The sequence below is a fragment of the Cladophialophora immunda genome (assembly GCF_000835495.1).
Source record: "Cladophialophora immunda strain CBS 83496 unplaced genomic scaffold supercont1.8, whole genome shotgun sequence".
NCBI classification, from domain to species: Eukaryota; Fungi; Ascomycota; class Eurotiomycetes; order Chaetothyriales; family Herpotrichiellaceae; genus Cladophialophora; species Cladophialophora immunda.
In genome coordinates this window covers 531589-552528 of record NW_015622548.1, presented here as the reverse complement: position 1 = coordinate 552528, position 20940 = coordinate 531589, and the positions used below count along the sequence as shown (strand labels likewise).

The 20940-nt window shown below is 55.6% G+C and overlaps 8 protein-coding genes across 12 annotated transcripts; 4 read left to right on the top strand and 4 right to left on the bottom strand.

Annotated features, from left to right (window-relative positions):
- The first annotated feature begins 48 nt into the window (after positions 1 to 48).
- PV07_12248 lies at positions 49 to 5256 on the top strand. Of its 5 annotated transcripts, XM_016399756.1 has the most exons (4): positions 49 to 619; positions 691 to 3760; positions 3890 to 4000; positions 4067 to 5256. In XM_016399756.1, exons 1-4 carry the CDS (start codon positions 462 to 464, stop codon positions 4073 to 4075), a joined length of 3348 nt encoding a protein of 1115 aa, XP_016242568.1. In that variant the 5' UTR covers positions 49 to 461; the 3' UTR covers positions 4076 to 5256. The 5 variants fall into 5 exon arrangements, with proteins under 5 accessions (XP_016242568.1, XP_016242567.1, XP_016242570.1 ...); XM_016399755.1 differs by having other exon boundaries at positions 3890 to 5256; XM_016399758.1 differs by having other exon boundaries at positions 691 to 4000.
- A 1555-nt stretch (positions 5257 to 6811) lies between these two features.
- PV07_12247 (phosphatidylserine decarboxylase) lies at positions 6812 to 8542 on the bottom strand. The gene is made up of 2 exons (XM_016399754.1): positions 7905 to 8542; positions 6812 to 7819 (listed from the first exon to the last, which is right to left on the bottom strand). The coding sequence occupies exons 1-2, from the start codon at positions 8146 to 8148 to the stop codon at positions 7032 to 7034; spliced, it is 1032 nt and encodes a 343-aa protein (XP_016242566.1). The 5' UTR covers positions 8149 to 8542; the 3' UTR covers positions 6812 to 7031.
- Positions 8543 to 9023: 481 nt separating this feature from the next.
- Positions 9024 to 10931, top strand: PV07_12246 (uncharacterized protein; the record flags this gene model as incomplete). The annotated part of the gene is made up of 1 exon (XM_016399753.1): positions 9024 to 10931. The coding sequence occupies one exon, from the start codon at positions 9024 to 9026 to the stop codon at positions 10929 to 10931; it is 1908 nt and encodes a 635-aa protein (XP_016242565.1).
- Positions 10932 to 11375: 444 nt separating this feature from the next.
- PV07_12245 (uncharacterized protein) lies at positions 11376 to 12547 on the top strand (the record flags this gene model as incomplete). Its single annotated transcript, XM_016399752.1, has 2 exons — positions 11376 to 11582; positions 11645 to 12547. The coding sequence occupies 2 exons, from the start codon at positions 11376 to 11378 to the stop codon at positions 12545 to 12547; spliced, it is 1110 nt and encodes a 369-aa protein (XP_016242564.1).
- A 17-nt stretch (positions 12548 to 12564) lies between these two features.
- PV07_12244 (uncharacterized protein) lies at positions 12565 to 15046 on the bottom strand. The gene has a single exon (XM_016399751.1). It carries the CDS (start codon positions 14465 to 14467, stop codon positions 12851 to 12853), a length of 1617 nt encoding a protein of 538 aa, XP_016242563.1. The 5' UTR covers positions 14468 to 15046; the 3' UTR covers positions 12565 to 12850.
- Positions 15047 to 15049: 3 nt separating this feature from the next.
- Positions 15050 to 17692, top strand: PV07_12243 (uncharacterized protein). Its single transcript, XM_016399750.1, has one exon. It carries the CDS (start codon positions 15238 to 15240, stop codon positions 17140 to 17142), a length of 1905 nt encoding a protein of 634 aa, XP_016242562.1. The 5' UTR covers positions 15050 to 15237; the 3' UTR covers positions 17143 to 17692.
- On the bottom strand, positions 17653 to 18805 carry PV07_12242 (uncharacterized protein; the record flags this gene model as incomplete). Its single annotated transcript, XM_016399749.1, has 2 exons — positions 17653 to 18178; positions 18288 to 18805. 2 exons carry the CDS (start codon positions 18803 to 18805, stop codon positions 17653 to 17655), a joined length of 1044 nt encoding a protein of 347 aa, XP_016242561.1.
- Positions 18806 to 19660: 855 nt separating this feature from the next.
- Positions 19661 to 20811, bottom strand: PV07_12241 (uncharacterized protein; the record flags this gene model as incomplete). Its single annotated transcript, XM_016399748.1, has 4 exons — positions 19661 to 19884; positions 19947 to 20499; positions 20621 to 20662; positions 20710 to 20811. The coding sequence occupies 4 exons, from the start codon at positions 20809 to 20811 to the stop codon at positions 19661 to 19663; spliced, it is 921 nt and encodes a 306-aa protein (XP_016242560.1).
- Positions 20812 to 20940: the final 129 nt, after the last annotated feature.

Below are 20940 nucleotides of genomic sequence, written 5' to 3'. Positions count from 1 at the left end.
TGGCCGTCATGGCGCATGCTGGTCATTCCCTCATTTTCCATCTCCATCGTCTTCTACAGGCTGCACCTCCACCATCACTCAGCATGGCGTAAACCACATCCTCTGACTGCGGCTGCATCACTAAGTCCTTGTCTGCGCCCTTTTCCTCCATCTCCGCCCCCGTTCCCATCAAAGAACAAGTCTGTGTCCATTCCTCGCAAGCCGATCCCCTCTCCAGTTCCGGTTTGCCACCATATTTAGCCGAGTGCTTCCATAATACAGCTCAGAACCACATGCTCCCTCAGTTAGCCTCGCGCTCAGTTCCCCTTGCGTGCACAGCTTGAGCCGAACCGGGACGACCTCACGTCCAACTGCACCCCCCTCAACCGAGGTCATCTTCGTTTGCACAAGGCTTCGTATCTTGCATGTGTCAATTCACATCTTCTCTTTACTGGCTTCAGTTGCCCCCCGGCTAATCCAACATGGGCGACAAGTTTGACCTGCGGCTACTGAAGCGATCTTTGGGCGAGACGAGAAGAAATCGGTCCATTAAAACTCTGTATGGGGATAAGTCCTGGGTGGAGGATTTGGATATTGTCAATGAGCTTGGAGCTCACACCGGCTGTGTCAATGCCCTCTGGTACACTGCTGAACGCCTTTTCATTTCCTTGCGTACGTAAGGAACATCTCTGCTAACACCGTCTCTGGCAGTTGGTCGACAGGTGGCAACCTGCTGGCTTCGGGCTCAGACGATACCTATCTCAACATCTGGGACTACAATCCACCTGGAAGTGCCAAACCCTTCTCGCTGAACACAAGTGTGAGCACCGGGCACCATGCAAACATCTTCTCGGTCAAGTTCATGCCCCACTCGGGCGACCGCACCGTCGTCACTTGCGCCGGAGACTCCGAGGTCCGCGTCTTTGATCTGGAATACGGCGGGACTGCGACCCAGAGTGGCTCGAGCGACGCAGGCACAAGAAGCCGGAGGTTCAACAAGTTCTTTCAGAACGCGAAGTGGCTAAACGAAGGGAATACGAACTGTCGGGTGTATCGAAGCCATGCAGACCGCGCAAAGAGAATTGTGACCGAATCCAGTCCATACCTGTTCTTGACATGCTCCGAGGATGGCGAGGTGCGTCAATGGGATCTCAGGCAGCCGTCGTCAGCATATCCTGCTCCTCGGGGTTCTCGTGGCTACGCACGATTTCACCAGGGAAACGAGAGCGACGGCGGTGACCCACCCCCTCCCCTCATCTCTTACAAGAAATACGCCCTCGATTTGAACAGCATCTCCTGCGCACCAAGTCAGCCACAGTACATAGCGCTCGGTGGGGCTCATCTTCATTGCTTCCTGCACGACAGGCGCATGCTTGGTCGGGACCTCGAGTCTGAGAAGGGTCAGCCTGCCACTCGAAGGCCTACCGTGGGGTCGTTCGAGGATGAGGCCATGGCCGAAGCAACCAGATGTGTAAGGCGGTTTGGCCCCCATAACAAGCGCAAGATGGGACCCCGAGATCATGGTCACATCACGGCCTGCAAAATCAGTGACGCCAATCCCAATGATCTCGTGGCCTCTTGGTCTGGAGATCATATCTACAGCTTTGATATCGTCAAGTCACCTGACGCGAGGGAAGCTGATGCTCGAGCCAACGAGGAGTTTCAGGCCCATCGGCTCAGAAACCTGTCTGACCGCAAGAGGAAGAGGGGGAAAGCAAATGCTTCTTCCAGCAGTCTTGGGGATGCAGCCAATCCCAGCAGACGTCTACGGAGGGTTCCGGACGATCGCGCAGAGGAGGGACATACTGCTCTTCTGGCCAGGTTCGCTGACGGAGAGTCTGAGCTTATCCCTATTCCTTCCACTGTATCCCAACCTACCGCTGAGTCACCTTCAGCTCATGAGCTCCTGCTGTCAGAAGCTCAGAGGTCGAGTGAACGGGTGGCAAGATCAATCATCCAACTCCGGAAGACCTTGTTTGACTTCTCTGCCTCGTTAGGCGCTGATGTTTCCGCTTCTATGGAAGGGTCCCCGGACCTTACACCCCATACGGCGGCATTTACTAGTGCCCTTGGCCAATGTGCCTCGCTACTTCCTCAAATGGACGAGGTCATCCGTACGTGGTCATATCCAATCAACCCAACTGAGGAGGACGTGACTGTGCAGAACACCCTGAGGAGAAATCGACAGTCGAGCTGGCGATTCGTCCAAGCGGCTGGCTGCTTGGCCCGCACTCTCGGTGGCCGTCTGCAAAGTCTCAGTTCTGCCCCTGACGTCCGGCTCGCCCAGTTTGACCAGATCAGACCTGCTGCTCACGAAGGTAAGAACATCGGCCGAGAGTCGAGATTTTGCTATGACTTCCTCAAAGCAATTCTTCTCTGGTTGGATGGTGGGCAAACTGCAGTGTTGCAAGGATTCAAGCGACCACTCAATGTGAGTGCCGAGAGTCCCCGATTTCCGCTGGACCAGGGGGATACCGCACAAAACTTTGTGCCCAAATTGGAAGCCTACCTCTTGGACCTGGCAGATGAGGACACCCCGATCGTGGACCTTGACACAAATCGTTTCGAGCGAGACGAGACTCGTCATGTGTTTCAAGATCAGAAGTCGGCCGTGCTGGCCTTCACAAGAGCTCTCGGCAATATCGAGTTGGTGGCGAGCCAAGGTATGTCTGAGATTCGGGCCGACCCTTCGAGCCCCCATACAACAATACGTATGATGGACAAGGGCGCGGCGGCAAGGTTCTGGGGGGCCAAGGTAGGCCGCTCCCTGCTCATGCGTGCCGCGGAGGGTGTTACCTTCGATTTTGTAAATCGAGCTTTTGGCGGACTGAGACTTCACTTGGCTAGCTTAGTTATGGAAGGAGAACGGTCGCAGGAAGACATTGATCCGGACGAAGAGGAACGAATCGTCGAAGCCATTGACATTGTGAGAACCCAGCCTGAAGAGTCATCCGCGGGGTCGCCCCAAACTGCTCGTGGGACCACCGAAGGATCCAGCCAGGCAGATGTTGAAATGAGCACTCCTCTTACTGTCCATGTCGAGGATGCGGACGAAGACGAACATGGTCAAGATCCAGGCGAAGATGAACACGAAGACGACAACGAGAACGAAGATTCCGATTCGGAGGCCACAGAGTCCGACGAAGACGACGACGACGACGATGGAGAGGCTCCGCAACGGATGTTCTTCCGACGACGGTTGGGGTTTGCCCGGTACCGTGAACGAGCTTCGGTGAATCTGCAGGTGCCCTACTCGTCACATACCAAGATTTACAGGGGCCATTGCAATACACGTACTGTCAAGGACGTGAATTACTATGGTCTGAATGATGAGTACATTGTCAGCGGCTCTGACGACGGACATTTCTTCATTTGGGATAGGAAGACCTGCAAGATCCTCAATATCTTGGAGGGAGACGGCGAGGTCGTCAATGTGGTCCAGGGCCATCCGTACGAGCCTCTGATTGCCTGCAGTGGCATCGACAGCACGGTCAAAATCTTCGGCCCCGGAGGGGAGAATCGAGAACGCGAGGCGGCAGAGAAAGGGATTGATATTGCTAACCCTGGCGGAAGTGTGCATTCCTCGCTCCGATTTGGGGGCCGACGAAGCCGACGCACTCGAAGTGGAGACGACGACGATAGCGATGAGGGTGGAGATGGCACGGGGGCCATGGCTTCCAGTGATGGACTCAGAAGTCGTCGGGCGATGCACCGCAGCTACGAGATCACCAGTCAGAACGATGCGGAACGGAGACGCGGCGCAGGAGACGCCTTTGTCACGGTAGGTTCTATGGAAGAGCTGTTGGTCAGGGCATGGATCATGTCGAGTCTCCACATGATTTGACTCGGGCACATACACGGATTCCCCAAGCTAGGCTGCAATGACATCTAACTTCTGTTGTCAATGCAGGAGGGGATGCTCGCAAGATTCGCACTGGCGATTCAAAGAGGTCAGATGCCCGGAACGGGAGATGGTCCTGGAGGAATCGGCGGCACTATAGTAGTCGACGACAATTGTTTGGTCAGTCCTCCACTGGTTTACAAGTGGTTAAAATGTCTCATTGCTGCTGACCATGATCACGCTTAGGTCATGTGAGATCATCCTCCCATCGCCTGGTCACCATGCGAGACGGCACTGATTGCTGCTCACTGGCTGGACACCAACATGTCCTCTGTGGAGACAGGGAACAGCAGAGGTCTTGGTTGGCCAGATTAGGAATATATGTTGCAATTCTTGGGCTAGGCGGGGGGCGAACGGGCTCGACTCGTGCACCACAATGAACCCACCTTGGCTTGGATGTGAACGCGAAGTATCTCGCCCGGGCTGGTCTCAGGACTCCAACTGATGCTGTTTTACTATCTCCATTTCTGGAGACTTGTCGGCCGAGACGAACCTAGTCCCCAGTTGAAATGGACTTGACGGCAGACTGCCTGGGTCAGGGTGTGCTGCGCCTGGACGGTGGCTTGTATTAATGGGCTATGACTTCAAGACTTGTCCGGGTTCCAGTGAGACCCTGGTTGCGAGATCGCTGACTACGAGGGTGGTTATGAAATAGGGCCAATCGACTCCTCCATTCGCGGTCGCGGCGTCTGGGTTGCCCACGAGTCTGTATGGCAGTGCCCGGTCGTATTTCGTTTCCGCCATTATACCGAGTATTCCCAAAACAGATCTCAGTGGGGGCCATTACTGATTGACGTGAGCTATGGATTTGGAATCGGTGTCTCGCTTCTATCACCATTGTCTGGGTGTTTTAAAAGCAGCAAGCCTCGCACACACCACCAATCCAGACCAGGGCCAGGATCGGCTCTGAGGTCCTGCAAGCTTATTCCCCCTTGGTATGTCCAAGTATGTATGTATCGTACATGTATGCATGCGATGTCACGACAAGAAGGTCAAAGCCCCAAGCTAATAAATAGCCCCCATCCCCCATCATGGGCCATGACATGCATGGACCAGGGGAGATGGAGATTTTCTTCAGCCTTGCATTGTATGTATCGGTGGTGGTGGTGGCGGTGGAGACGCCTTGGGTTCGCAGAGGAAACATAGGTAAATCGATGGGTAGGAGACTCTTAGAGTCAGAGAATAGGCTCAAAGAGGTGCTTTGCTTGAGGAGTTGGGAAGGGAATTTACTGGATTGGATTGGCCAGAATAGATCCCGTCAATATAGACACTCCCTAGATGTCTCTGGTTCGTCAATCGTGTTGGCGATTGCCAGAGGGCAAAACAAGCGGCTTGGTAGACATTGAGATGCGTCTCCTCAGCTTCTCGCCATGCTCCTCATAACACGGCTACCGCTCCAGCCTTCTCGAAGCAAGAGACGTCGATTTGCAAAGCCTTCCTTTTCCGATCATAACATGCACAATCATCCACTCAACCCAAGCAGCTGGCGATTGAACCACGCAATGCAGTGGTCCTCCGCCGCGGCGGCCTGTCTGGCCACCTCGGGGAACCGCGTGTCGGCACGCACGCAGAACCCGTGCCCGCAGTCCGGGTAGACTTTGACCTCGCCGCGATATCCCGCGGGCGCGTTCTCCACGACGGCCTGGATCGTCGCGATCTGCTCCGGCGGGATGTGCAGGTCCTTGTCGCCGATGGCGAAGGCCACGGGGACCCGGACCCTCTCGACGTCGCCGGGCAGGTTGAGCATGCTGGGATGTCCGCAGAAGCCGGCGTCCAGGAGCGGCTTGTTGTCCACCACGCTGGCCCGGTCGGCGGCGAGGAGCACGACGTGTTTGCCGCCCCAGCAGAACCCGGCGGCGCCGACGGGGAGGCTGCTGTCCGGCTCGTGTTGGCGCAGCGCCTGGAAGAACGCCTTGACTCGTGGGTAGCTCGCGCCGATCCGGTTGGCGATGTACCAAGGCACAAGAGCGTATAGCATCCATGGGATGTTGTAACTGGAGACACACAACACACACCCAAAGGTTAATAGGTCGTTGGTGCCGACGTTGGAACTAACCCCCGCTGGATCGATCGACATAAGAGAGAGGGAGGGAGAAATACGCACAGCTTCGACAGGAATGATCCCTCTCCTTCCACCGCTCGAATCGTGTCAAGCATCCAGACCGGGGCTGACCACCCTAGCAAACATAATCCCGTGAGCAAGAACACAGTGACATGCCAAACACAAGTCGGACTATGGTCTGGTGATATGACACGCTCACATACCGGCCATGAAATCGGGCAAGTACACTTTATACTCGCCCTTGTCCGCGTAATGGTCCGCGAGGAGCTTGTTGTTGACGAACTCGACCCCAAACGCGTCGGGGATGATGACGATGATGCCTTTCACCGCTCGTCCACCGCCGGCCGGGGTGCTCACGTAGGTGTCCAGGCCGTGCAGTCGGACCATCCGCCCGCGCGGCGTGCCCTCGTGGATCGACCCCTTGAAACAGGCTGGGCAGGACATTCTAGTCAGTTAGATGTGTTCCCAACGAGCAGTAAGTACTCGGTATTGTTCTGTGTCTGGTCCTTTGGGAGGTGGAAGGTGTGTTGTGTTGCCCATCTATCCGAGGAACAAGCTTGGGGTGGGCTGCTTGGATTCTTCTCGACATCTTCAGGGGATATATAGAGGTATATGTTATACCTATGTCGAATACTTTCTCTCGCGCGATAGCAATCAGTCCGGAATACGAAGCAAGGTTAGCGTGATCTGCGGCACGGCAAAGCTAGCGTGTGGTCTTTGCCTACTTGTAGAACTCAGGGACGAATCAGGGCACTTCCCAGCGATATGAACGGTCGACGCCCTCCTTCCAGAGGCGAGATAACACCAGTGGCTCTGTCTGTCCGGTTTGGGCCGGCTGACTCGCTATTCTTTCTCGCTACTCTCTCGAGGCGGGCGAGGAGGGTGTATACCCAGGAATATCGGGCTTGTATTCACTCGTTCGCATTGGGTCTGGGATCGAGTAGGTCGAGGGGATCTCAACGGCGGAGGCAGATGCATCTCTCGCTCATTTTACGCTCGCTTCGTCCTAGCCTTGTTCCCCTATCTCAAACGGCTAACTCAGCTTTATAGGTGGCTTTTTTGCGCCATGGTGGGTTGTCTTGTACTGGATCATCTGGCTTCCGCCCTCCCCCACCTCTTTTGTGTGGCACGTCCAAGACTCATGCCCACCTCGACATCCATCATGACCAAGTTGCGGCTCACGCTCAGCAAGTCCTCGTCGAACTGGATGCCACCTTCCTCGAACGCCACGATGATGCTCGAGCCGCCGAACTGGAACAGGCCGACCTCGTCGCCCTTCCTCACCGCGGAACCGACCTTCTGGCACTTGGGGCTGATCTCGACAGTGCCAACGTCGGTCGCACCGATCGCCACGAATAGCACCTTGCCGAATTCTTTCGAGTTGATGCACACGGCACACCGCGCGTTCGTGGTTAGAATGTCGATGTCGCTCCGCAGGCACATCGGGTCCACCTGGTAGTAGTCGCCGGGGATCTGTTTGAACCATTCGACCGTGCCATCGACGGGGGAGTGGTAGCGGTGGTAATCTTGAGGAGACAGGCGGAAGCTCGCGATGGCGCCGTTGTGCCAGGGTTTGGCGGCCTCGTCGTCGCGAATGAGGTTGCCCACGGTGAAGTTCCGTCCTTTGATCCAGAGCTTCTGGGTCTGTGCCACGGTCGGGTAGACCACCAGCCGACTGTCCGCGACGACTACGGCGCGCGTGGGATCATCCTGTTCGAATATGGGTCGCGCGCCAGGCTTGTGCTGTCGGACGAAAAAGGCCTCAAAGGTTCGATATTGGTGGATGTCGGAAGGAGTGAAGTCGTCCATGTTGATGTGGTAGAAGTCCACAAAGGCCTTGATCTGACGAGCAGACGCCGGTGTGCCTTCTTCCTTTCCTATCGGACATTGTAGTTGGTTAGCTTCGACTGAAACTGGAAAAAACTATAAAACAAGTCGAGCAGCAATGCCGGGCCATCTTACCGGCTTTGATGGTTTTCTCGTGAATCCACAGCCGAAGTAATTGTGTGCGATCCACCCACTCAACAAGACGACTGAAGAGGACCCAGAGCTTTATCTTTTTCCAAATGGGCTGCTGTTCGCGCTCATAGCGGCCCGTTTTGCGATTCAGTGTTTTCCAGCCTATCTGGCGGTTCTGGACGAGTTTGACCGCGGAGAGCGCAGAGTCCAAAATATCATGGATCCACTGCAGGATGAAATCGAACATGGTCGTCGCGGCTATGTTGCGAGTGTGAGCTTGTCTGAATCCGCCACAGTTGAAAAAAGTCAGGGCTTGAGGAATAAATATCAGACCTGCTATCGGATTTCATCTCCGACTGCAACTTGTTCTGGAATCGCGCAACGTCATAGCTCTGACATCAGTCGCTACAGTCTCTGGGCAAAGCTCGAATGATAACAGCACTGGTGGCACCGCAGGGGCAGAGCCGCGCATGAGCCTCGAGGCTTAGTAGGCTGATCTGCGATTGCTGAGGTGCTGGTGGTATCCCTGGCCTCGTCCATCATGCTTGGACTCTTCCACCTTCGGTAAGAACCCAACGCGGCCATTGGATGTGCGATTCCTCTTCTCTACAAGTCGCTGGTGTACAGACTTTAGAGGGGCCAGCGGCGACTTCGCTTCAGTCGGCCGTCCCTATAGAAGAGCCTAGGGAGTGTTGAGGTGTTGACCCCGGTCTCGGTCGATGAGCATCTCTTCTGCGCTTTGCATCCAACGAGGCTTGCCGTCTCAGGGCACCCTAATGAGCACCTGCGGTATTGAATGCTGAGGGCGAAGATCATATTGGGGCCTCGTGAGACTTCCGAGTGACAGCGGAGGATCCGGCGGGCGGCGGGCGTGGAGGAATATGCGCACTGAATCAACACACAAGAGTCGGCGTCAAGGCCGCAGCCAACATGGAGAATTAAAGCGGCACCCGGCCATCTCTATTTGGGGTTAGTGCCCAATGCCCCCAGCCTTTCGCCTCGAAGCCGCCAAGCAAATCAATTCTCTGGTTCAACGGCGATCAACAATCATGTTATTTTCAATATTGAGGGGCAAAGCAATTCCTGCGTTCTGGCAATTCGATTTCGCTGGAGGCGGTCGCTATGGAAGACCGTGCTGTTGACCCTCTGGCGGATCTGCCTCAATATCTTCGGGACATACTGACTCAGCTGCCAGAAGACCACACTGTTGCCCTCAGCGAGACCAGGGGCCCCTCAGTCCCGGATGTCAAAAAGTTGTCAGATCGAAGGAAAAGATATGCATACCTGCTTCTAACCCGCCACCGCTTGACCCAGCTCCTAGCCGAATGTCCAGGTCCATGTCCGGACCTCATTCTCCAGCGCGCTGAAGTCTACGAGGCTCTTGGGTACAGTGAACTGGCTCTGGCAGATGCCTATGTCTCGTACACCCTCTGTCTTGTGGCGTTGGATGGCCCTGATGTCTCAGATCTTGAGCCGGTTGATTCCGCAGGAAATCCCTGGCCGGCTTCTGATGGTGACCAGAGCGGGAATGACTCAAACCCGGTGGCCCTGGAGCACAAGTACCGCTCCCTTGTTTTGATGTGTCGCTCTGCCATCATCCTGGGCGTGCAAACACAAGCGAAACTGTGGATTGACGAGGTCTTGGCGGTGAAGAGATTTATACGGCGTTTGAACGGGGAGGAGCCTCGAGAGCCCGTCCGGGACATCGAGGAGGTAGTGGGAGACTTTTCCAAGTACTCCACTGTCTACGAGGATGAGTCCAAGTTCCATAAATGTGTCAAGATCCTCCGGCGCGATGTCAAGCCCACCCTCTTCGGCTGGTGTCAGCGCCAAATATTCCCATGGAATGAGCATGAGCCCGACAGAATGTCCCGAGAGGCATTGATCGATATCAATGAAAAGCTCCACGTGGCCGCCCCGGATTTGGAAGTGGAAATCTCGACACTGCCAACTCTTGCCCCGTCGCTGAATGGGGGTATGCAGAGGCTTTCTGTCGGTGAAGCAAAAACCTGTGGGTTTTCTACAGCTAACTGCTCTTCCCAACTGGGCTTATTTGCCAAAAGGAAACTTGCACCTGGGGCGACCATCTTGAGAGAGCGATCGGTCCTAACCGCCATCCGGCCACATGGCGAGGCCCTCTGCGATGCCTGTGCCGCTGATATAGAAGCTATCGACCGAGAGGATCGGAGATATTGTGCAGGGTGCAATATTCCTTTTTGCTCAGAAAAATGTCAGACAGCTGCAAAAGAGCGCTATCATCGGCCGAACAAGGAAGACTACCAGACCGATGAGGGCTATCCTCCTGCTGAGGCGCCCTTCTGTCCTGGAACTAGTGGCAATGACGATCTCCACACACTTGGTCGGGCTGAAAGCTCAACTACCCCTGAATGGGATTTGTACTTTCTGCTCCTGTCCCGAACCATGCAGCTGGCCGAAACCCAGACGCTGCACCCCTTGGATCTCTTCGAAACAAAATATCTGTGGGGAGACTTCTCCCCGACGCCAGAAGTCATGGACCTCCCGATCAAGAGTGGTCCGAAATCACTACCGTACAGCGTGCGCCACCATGTCGAGCTACCTCTCCAATGGTTCGAAGTTCTCATGCATTCGCGAGAGAGGTGCAGGCCATACAGTGCAACTTGGTTGAAGAAATACGACTGGTGGATTATTCAGACCCTTTTTGCCAAGTTTAGAGGAGTAGCTGACGCACAACAATCGACCTGGACGGGCAAGCCTGAGGTCGCAGCCGTACATCCTCTCTGGTGCTTGGCAAATCACAGCTGCAATCCGAACGTGACTTGGAAGCCTTCAGGAGTCAGAAATCTGACCGTTGTTAGGGAGAGGGTATGGGAGAGGCCCGATATTCCCTCACAGACCGCCTGGGAAGGTATCCGTGCCGGCGAAGAGATTTGGAACCACTACACCGATGTGCAGGAAAAGGACTATCGAGAGCGGCGAGGCCGTTTGCAGGCGGTCCTCGGTGGAGATTGCCGATGCGAGAGGTGCACCTATGAATCAAAGCAAAGTTGAGCTCCGACATCAGTATTTGACAAGAGCGTCATTGAATTGAGCAGTCCGCAAGACCAATAACCAGCGAGAGCCAGCTTGACGGCACTCAGAAACTCTCAAAACTCCGGTGACGTCTGGTGCTCATTTGATTGCCATCAACATTTCTTCACCGTATCCGCCTCTACATTGTTGGACAAAGGGTGTCGTTGAAACCGAAACGCTCTGCAGTCCGCAGAACGCAGGTAGAGGTAGGTACGACCAGTCTGCGGAAGCCCTCCTTCCGGCAGGGGGATTCCGACCTCATTAGGCTCGTCACTGCCTGACAAACGCTGTGAAACCGAAGCATACGGATCTGTATATTTCTTATCATCTGGATGTCATTGCCGCTCTTAAATGCGTTTCCGTTTCCCGCCTTGATCAGTTACATGTTGGCCCATAGAGGTCTTTGGATAGCATTAGTTCGATATGGATCGGGATTTCAACAATCCTCCGCGCCGGACATCTCATTCTCGACCACGCATACCGCTTTCGTCACGCATCAAGTCTTCGGCAGCCGTCCTAAAGCCAGACAAGACAACGTTTCCACGGCTGGGACAGTATCTAAAAGCTTTCTTCCTGGATCATTGGACCGACCTCCTCTGTGTCCTTATCATCGGGGGTGGAACAGGTGTGGTAAGTGGGCATCAGATATCTCCCCCTTAGCTCAAGTGTCCAGTGCTGACCAGAAACTACAGATCTGGATCATCCCTGCTCGTCCGCCTCTTGTCTTCCCGCTCCTCACTCCCGACGGAGCCACTTACAATCCCTCCATCGGCTACCCTTATACAACGCCTATACTGTCCTCTCTCCTCACGGGTTCTCTCTGCGGCTTCATACCCCTTGCAGTGATCTTGGTCTCTCAAATCTTCATTCGATCCTTCGCCGACTTCTCCTCTGCCACTCTTGGCCTCCTGTATTCACTGGTAACGGGGACATGTTTCCAGGTCATTCTGAAGAAATCCATTGGTGGACTTCGACCACATTTCCTCAGTGTCTGCAATCCGGTCGTTCCAGACGGACTTGTCGGCTCTGGATACAACGGGATGATGTACGGCGTAGAAGATGTCTGTACAGGCAACCCCAAAGACATTAATAACGCGCTACAGTCGTTTCCGTCAGGACATAGTGAGATTGCGTTTGCTGGTCTGGGATATCTCTCGATGTATCTCTTCGCCCACCTCCGCATTGGTGACGCCTCCAACACCAGCAAACGGGGATTCTGGCGCATGATTTTGGTGCTAGCACCAATTCTATCTGCGACTTACATCTCGAGCACGCTTGTCTTGGGATATCACCACCAAGCGCATGATTGCTTGTTTGGTGCGGCAATCGGCTGTTTGACAGCGATATTGGGGTACAGGATCGCGTTCCGAAGCCTGCTTGATGCAAGGATGAACTGGAGACCCAGGGTGGGAAGGAGGTTAAAGAGGGCTGTTGACGGGGAAACGGAGAAGGGAAGCCAAGGGAGAGCGGAAAGGGAGCCTGGTACTGATGGCGGCGGGCTCGGCGCCGCGTCGACGAGGTCCAGTCCTGGTGGAGGACATATGCGAGGCGAGAGCGACCCGGAAGACGAGCTTGAGACGGATACTCGCGTTTGACCAACGGTTTCGATGCTGGCTGCATTTGCATTTTTGCATGGAGGGTTGGATATGATGGCGATGGAGCGCCTTTTGGATTGCCACTATCGTTAGACATCGTGGTTTTGGTAGTAGAACTCGCGGTGTTGAGGGGGTTTGACACCGACTAGATGTAGACGACAACCATTTACAGCGTTTCTTACAGTTCTGACCATGGCGGGCTTGATCACGTCTCATTCATAGGAGGCGACACGAGCTAGGAGTGTTTCTATGTTGAGCAGTACATCAAGCTGAGAATCAATCGCCATATCCCTGGCTTGATTTTCAAGCCACGTCTGGCTCCGCCTTGATCATGGTGTCTCCCTCCGTGGCTGCAGTAGTCGCCACGTCAAGAGAAAACCCGTGCTCGCTCTTTGGGGTGGTGGGAACGCTGCTCTCGCCGGCGTCGTAGCCTTTCCCGTTCCCATTACCACTGCCACTGCCACTGCCGTCCTCGGTTTTGAACTCTTGCTTGACCGCCGGTTCCTGCTTGATTTTGCTCTTCCTCTGCTGCGAGTCTTCCTCCTTGATGTGTTCTTGCCCTCTTTCCCTCTCCCTTTCTATCTCTTCTTTCTGTTTGCGAGCAGCTTCTCTCTCCTTCCTTCGGCGCCTTCGTTCTTCCCGGTCGTCTTCTCCACTGGCGCTGGTCAAAGGGCTCAGAAGGGGCGTGCCAAGCGGGGTGCCGTCGCCTCCGCGTTCTCTGTTCCCGTCCTTGTCTCTGCGCCCGTCCTTGGGCGGTTTCCTTCGGACACTGGCCGTGCTACTAACCGAGCTTCCTCTCCTCATTCTTTCTGAGAGAGGCCGTTCAGTGGCCACGTCAAATTCAAGATGCGGTGTGGAAGAGCGTGACGATTGTCTACTTCGGCTATGCGTGGAGTCCGAGTCGAGGTTGATACTTCTTCTTTTGCTGGCCGTCCCGCTCAATGCTCGAGCATGCCCGGTAGCGTCCCTTTCTGAAAGACTTGCGCGATGCGAGCTCGTCCCCTGCGTATGTTGTAAGTGAGGATGTTTCTCCAGATCATGATGCCGTCTCTGGCCATGGTGTCTGGACGATTGTAGTCGCCAAGCACCTGTCCACCATTTCCACCCTCCCGCTTCCTTCGCCTTTGCTCTCCTGAGCGCATTTAGTTTCCTCCTCAATCCTGCCCGACGTTCGTTCTCCTTTTCCCAATACTCTGTGCGGTATTCTTCCCAGTTCTCCCTAAACTCGGGGGAGAAGGACTTCGGGAGCAAGAGAAGCATGATGGCGTCCCCTCCTTTTGCCAGATCCTCCTCGATCACGAGCCCGGTTTCGTGCTCGACGAGGTGCCAATCTGAGCCTCCCGCTTCGCGCCAAAGACCGAAGGGTAATAAGAATGAGAGGTGGCCGAGCATCTCGCGCCAAAACTTTCCCCGGATTCTGACCACGCGCAGGTTGAAACCCCTCAGACCCCTGTTTGTTGTCCCCAGCCATTTTCTCGGCCAGCGAATGCCTCTTTCCCATTGTCCCGTGCCCCAGACGAGAAGTACAGTGACAATACCACCCATCAACGCCAGTTTCTCCGACGTTTCGACGACCCAGTACACGGAGCCACCCAGACCGGTGCCATCTTCTCGAGGCCGCAGGAAGAGGGCGTAGAAGAATAAGCAGTTCCAAGCGGCCAGCAGCAGCAAGAAGAAGGTGTTCAGCCGGCGGCGGGAGACGAGGTGCAGATACTGTGCGCGCAGGGACGATTCAAGAATGAGGAGGTTCAAGTAGATTTGAGGAGGGGAGGAAGGTAAGGTAGCCAGAAGAGGATCGAGGGTGGCTGGCTCGGAGGATTGTTTTCCTAGAGAATGGAGTGGAGCAGAGGGCAGTGGTTGGATGTTCGCTGTAGGTGCGCCTTTGACTATTTGATTGAGGCGAGACTCGGGGGAGGCCATCCTCGAGGACGTCGGTGGTGGGTAGGGGAGGAGGTTCTTCGGCGTGGATTACTGCAGTGCCATGGAGGAAGGTGAGGAGCTGTGCGTGCTGTTCTCTCATCCACTGCTACACCATCAAGCCTCAGGTAAAGTGATGTTGCGCACTGTCACTGTCGCGTGCAGGGTGGTTTGACGGGAATGACGAGGCTAGGTCGGGAACGCCGTTTCGAGTCAGGAAGCGCGCATGATGGTTCCTGCAGGAGATGACGAGCGCCAGGCACCGAGATTAACGCTCGAGGGAGTTACTCGTGCTGGTCGACTCTTCCCCCGTATTGGCAAACAATCACAGGAGCGAATTTTGAGGATTCCAACCTTGTCATACCCGGGTCTGCACGAGAACGGACGAAGGACTCAGATGGAGAAGCTGCTAACTCCGGCGTGCATGTGGTGGGAGCATCTGACTGGGTGTTGATGGGTGTTTGGTGGGCTGGTGGCAGTGGTGGGCGGTCGACATTGGCCAAGGGCCGTGGACCGGCAGAATCGAGCTCCGAGTGGCTGTCGCCCTGCATCTTCATCCGGGTGTCTATGATGTCGGCGTCGAGGAATGCGGACAAGCGAAAGAATTCTGCGTCCTGTATCTCGGATCTATCGCTGCCTCTGGGGGGTCTATTACGCTCATTTCGCTTTTACGGTGCATTATTGCTTCTGCCTAGTTTTAATGTCAGACCTTCAGTCATCTCCTTGAAATAGACTGCGCTCCTCTGCTTCACTTGGTGGTGAATGTCTCATATATGAGACGGACTCTACCCTCAGCCCTTCCACTCCTAGAGGCAGCCCCCCGATCTCCCATCACTTACCCTCGGCGATTCCAGTCCTCTACAACATCGGCGCCTCTCTCACCCGACCCTGAAGACCTCAATCTGCCTCCCACCTCCCACCATCCGCCCGTCATGTCCGCCTCTGCCGCGGTGGCCGATTCCGACAGCGAGGTGCAGTCTCGCACCCAGCGGAGTCCCCTCGCTTCCCAACGCGCCAAAGCTGAGAACCCGCGAAGGTCTCGCATCGAGGGCCTCTTCCCTCTGTCCTACAAGCAAGGCTTCTCACAATGGTGGAGCGCCCTGCCCGCCGCTCAAGCCGAACACCGCGTACTGTCATTCGTTCCCCATTTGCAGCAACCTCCCACGCATGCAAAGACAGGCTCGGCGCCACCCTCACAGAACAACTCCACCGTCACCATAGACAAGACCGCCTCTCCAGAAGCCACCACCTCCACGAACTCGCTCACAGATCCATACGGTCCTCGGACGTGGCACTCTCGCCTGGTCCCCCTCTCCGGGAAAAACCGCGCATTAAACGAGTTCTCAGTTGTGCGCAATGTCCCTGAGGAGGGCGATCCGGAGCATAACCTGGTCATCTTGCACGGCTACGGGGCCGGTCTAGGTTTCTTCTACAAGAACTTTGAGCCTCTCTCCCGCGCTCCGGGGTGGCAACTCTACGCCTTAGATATGCTCGGCATGGGCCGCAGCTCGAGACCACCGTTCAAGTTAAAGTCCAAGACGAGGGAGGCACAAATAACCGAGGCCGAAGATTGGTTTATTGACTCGTTAGAGGAGTGGCGAGTGAAGAAGAAGATCGACAAAATGACGCTCATGGGCCACAGCATGGGGGGATATATGGCCGTGTGTTATGCGTTGAAATATCCTGGCAGACTGAACAAATTGATTCTGGCGAGCCCCGTGGGGATCCCAGAGGATCCTTACGCCACGCACGCGGCTATGCCCCCTCCGCCAGACTCGACGGTACAGAATGGAGTCGCTCAGGATCAAGATAGCGAAACAGGAAACACGACCGCCGACAACAACAAATTATTCAACGGCCGGAAGCAGGCAGAGAAGGAAGGGCAGCTGAGGCAAAACCCCAACCCCAACCGCCTCCCCGTGAAAGAGAGCTCGTCAACAGAAAATTCGTCTTCCGAAGAAAACTCGACGCCGCCCCCACGCCGCCCTCTACCGAAATGGCTCACCTACCTCTGGGACGCGAATATCTCCCCGTTCAGCTTTGTTCGGTGGTCCGGCCCCCTGGGCCCTCGTCTCGTCTCAGGCTGGACATCTCGGCGCTTCTCTCATCTCCCTCCCGAGGAGGCCTTGGCGTTACATGATTACAGCTACTCTTTATTCCGGCTGAGAGGCAGCGGGGAATATGCGCTCGCCTATATCTTGGCTCCCGGAGCATTTGCGAGGAGTCCATTGATCAGACGGATTGGAGCTGTGGGGAGACAACCTCTTACCGCGTCCACACACGAGATCAATGAAGAGGGCCAGCTGAAGCAATATCCGGGATCATCTTCAGCTGCGCAAAACGACACTACTTCATCATCCACACCATCCTCTACCCTACAAGATGTGGCGCGAGAAAGAGGAATTCCGGTCGTGCTCATGTACGGCGAAAACGACTGGATGGACGTCTCAGGAGGGTACGCTGCAAAGAAGAAAATTGATGCCGAAACCGCCCGCGCTCTGGCTGCCGCCCCGCTGGAGGAGAGGGACCGCGACCACGGGTCTGCGAAGGTTGTCATCATCAAGAACGCGGGACATCATTTGTATCTGGATGGGCCGGACGAGTTTAATGAGGTGATCCTCGCGGAGATGGAAGATGTGCGGAGACGAACTTTGAGGGAGAAAGGGAGAATGGGGTAGAGAACGGCGGACGCCGAGTTGCGAGTTGATGGAGTGGTTCGAGTTGCATGGCAGCGTTTGGTTTACTGTGGTTTGGGCGTCGTGATGATGTTATGGGATTTAGACGGACATTTCCTCACTTTGCGTGCATTGAGCGCGAAGATTGGGGTTGGGGAACCATAGAAGGGCGGCGGCATGGTTTTTGGATTGAAAGCAAGCAACAGAAACCTGGTGAGAAGGGCTTTGTGGTTCGTTTCCAAGATCACGGTATGGTGATATTCTTGGCACCTGTCTTTGAGGTGTATTATACCAGTGCGAGAGGATGCGATCCTCGAGGAACGAGTCGACGCATTCGTAGCCAAGGCTACCTGCATATTAACAAGTTGATTGGGTCAAGAACGGCTTGTTGTTGACCAGTTTACCACTTCACAACATCACCATCAGAGGTGCTATTATTTTTTCCCCCATTCCAAGGCCTCTCTCTTCACAAGGTCCAACAAAGAAGGGGGTGGGGTTGGGTGGTCATGACCTCTACGGCGTCTCCGCGACGCGATACACCAACTTCTCCCCGCTGACCTTCCCGCTCTTCATGTCCTGCATGCCCTTCAACACGCCGTCCAGCCCGCCCTGGCCGACCGTGTCCTTGTGCGCCCGGAGCTTCCCCTCGGCGAGCAGGCCCTCGACCATGGCCATGAACTTCTTGGCGTAGGCAAAGTCCTCGCCCACGGCGGGGAACTCGTGCGGGCCGAACTGGAAGGGCTCGCCGAAGATGGTGTACATGAGCGTGGTCACGCCCTCGACGTCGTCGCGCGGCGGCGCGACCTGGAGGATGGAGCCGTATTTGCAACCCGCGTCGCTGGAGAGGGCGTCGGCGCAGAACTGCGCGCTCGGCTTCTCGCTGATCGTGTCCCACGCGAGCTTGAGCTGGTTGGCGGTCAGCTCGCGGATCCGGGCCGGCGCCTGCGCGTCGTTGTAATCGAAGACGGAGCTGGCGCCCAGGGACTTGACGTAGTCGAAGTTGCGGGGCGAGCAGGTCGTGATCACCGTGTACCCGGACCTGATTCGGGACAAATGGGTCCAGAAAGCGTTAGAAGTGGTTTTTGGTGGGGGGGGAGGATGGCGGTGGTGGTAATGGGTTATGGGGAGGGGGATTCAACAGAACTCACAGCTTGGCGAACTGGATGCCTAGGGCGCCCGTGGCGGTGCTGCCTCCGTAGATGAGAATCCAAGTCTTCTCCTTGATCGGGTCGGTGGGCCAATTGAGCTTCAGGGCCTTTTGATACAGCCCTTGCATGACGGTGGTGATGCCCAGCGGCATGGTCGCCGCCGCCTCAAAGCCCAGCGAGTCCGGGATCTTCAGTTGGATGTCCCCCTTGGCGACGACGTACTCGGCGAAGGCGCCGTCCTCCGGCTGCACCGCATTGCCACCGTGGGCGACCCCGGCGACGCGGTCGCCCTTGGTGTACGACTTGGTCACGGCGGGACCAACCTCCTCGACGACCCCGGAGAAATCACACCCCGACAGACAGCCGTCGGCGGCAAGGCCAAAGGCGGCGTGCTTCCAGTCGGTGGGGTTGAGGGCCACGGCGACCGTCTTGACGAGGATGTAGTCGTCACGCAGTTTGGGCAGGGGACGGTCCCGGTCGACGTAGGCGTCATTGCCCTTGATCACGACCGCCTTCATCCTGAAATCTTTTGAACTTGGGCACCCTTCAGTCGGATCAAGTCTGGAACAATTCTCGGATCAGCTTTTGTCAGCGCGACAGGAGTGCCGATGGGCACGCCGTACCTAGTCTTTGAGGGGAGTAAAGTTGAACGTGACCAGGGTCTACTCGTACGGTTGCTAGTATCTGAAAGTGTAAAAGTTTGAGATGACTATGTTCCAGCGTGAAAAGCGATAGCACAGGATGACGTTCTCATGATATCATTAGCCCTAAATATCTAGAATACTCGGTACAAATCGACAAAAGTCGTGGGCATACGGCCGCGGCCCGGAATGAAGGTTGGCCCGGCCCAACAGAAAAGAAAAGGGTTCCCCCGGAGTAGAGCAGGCTTTAATAAGCAAACTGTGTCTGGAAATGGGGCTCGTAGGTGATGAGAGCAAGCAAGGCCATGGCGGGCGAGGGGAATGAGTCGTCCAAAGATACCCGAACGTAGCTTTGTGTGGAGGGACGTCGAGGTGGGACCGTCTGTCGCCGCAAACCAATATTACCTCGGCCAGTCGTCCCCCTGGAACGGAACAGTGGGACAAGGGGAATAAATCCGCTGCTGCGTGCAAGAGCTTGATATGGGCATCGGGCCTCGATCCAAATGCCGTTTCTGGAGTGCTTCATTGGTAATAGTCGGCGTTGGCTCGGTCATCTGTCCGTGCTGGCGTCCGAATTTGGACGCAGTCTCGTACGCCAACTGGCCCATGAAAATCGAGCCCTAGTTGGTGCAACAGCTCCCCAGATCGCACAACGGGCCTCGTGTTGTATACGAGGCAGAATATCCTCTGACAAATCTCCTTCTACCAGAACTGTCCTCTCTCCATTGTGTCTTAAGTGGCAGACGACCATACACGCAAGAGCCAGTCGCGGAAGCTCTCCGGATGGACTGCCACAAGCTGGTTGAGATTGGTGTTAACAAAGTCATAGCGGCCTTCAGCGGTGGCAATCAAATGATGAACTCGAGTCTCTCGCGCTTGGTCTCCTACGGCTCGGGCATAGGTCAATGCGTCTTGTAGCGAACTCCTGGTGTGGCCCGAGACCTCAAATGGCCGGCCTACAAATAGTCAGTCTGCGATCCGTGTTTGTTGCAAGGTCTTCGGAGTGGCTGAAGCGTACCTTGGATCTCTTCAGCTATGGCAACTACGTCTCGTACGCTGAGTCGCTCACCGCGCAGGCGGAATTCCCTCGGCCATGAAGGCAGGTCCAGGGCTGCGACCACAAACCTTGCAACATCAGCAGCCGAAGTCATGCAAATTGTCGCAGGCTGCCCGGCGCTGTTGAGGTAAGGGACCTGTGCCCGTCTTCGGCGGAAGTCCATCAGATAGTCTCCCTCCTGCCCGATGTTACTTCGCAGCCCGATTTGTGAGGCCGCCATCCCGCCAGGTGCGAACCTCTCGTAGAGGACGCCGCACGTAAAGACGGTAAAGCGCATGCCCGAAGGTTCATGTTGATGGAGCCGAAGAATGGCTGCGCGGCGACTGTTGTCGAGAAGATCGTTTTGTGGCCTCAGAGAAGGAGGTCCCCCAAACTCGGAGGGGACAAAGCGACGGACGTGTGCTGCTGCTGCCGCGTCAATCAGAGCAAGTTGGGCATTGCCGCTGACGGTAGAGATGACTGTGTCGACGCCGGCTAGTTTGAACTTGAGGTCTGAAGGATTGGAGTAGTCGACCTGGTCCACGACGCAGTTAGTGAATGTGATTTCTCTGATGATAGGGTCGTGTGTGAGGATATTCAGGTAGGCATCCTCTTCCCACGACGTTATACATGGTGAGATTGGACGGGCGACTTACTTGAAGCACCTGCCATCCTCTTGCTGTCAGACCTGGACTAGGCTTCGTTCATCAGTCACCCGCTAACAAATAGGAGGACGTTCACATACCCTTCGAGACAGGATGATAAACTGATGGGAGGTTTGCGTCGCTATACTGTTGGCAATGTACTGCGCCAACCCATTGGTGCCGACGACCGCGACTTTGATCATGGCTGCGCTGTGCCCAGGAGGATGTTGTCTGGTTTCAAACATTTGGACATATATTTGCCAGAGATCGGCATCGTGGCAAGGTGACTATGCTGCAGTGAGTCAAATCAATCACAGCAATATCAGGAGATT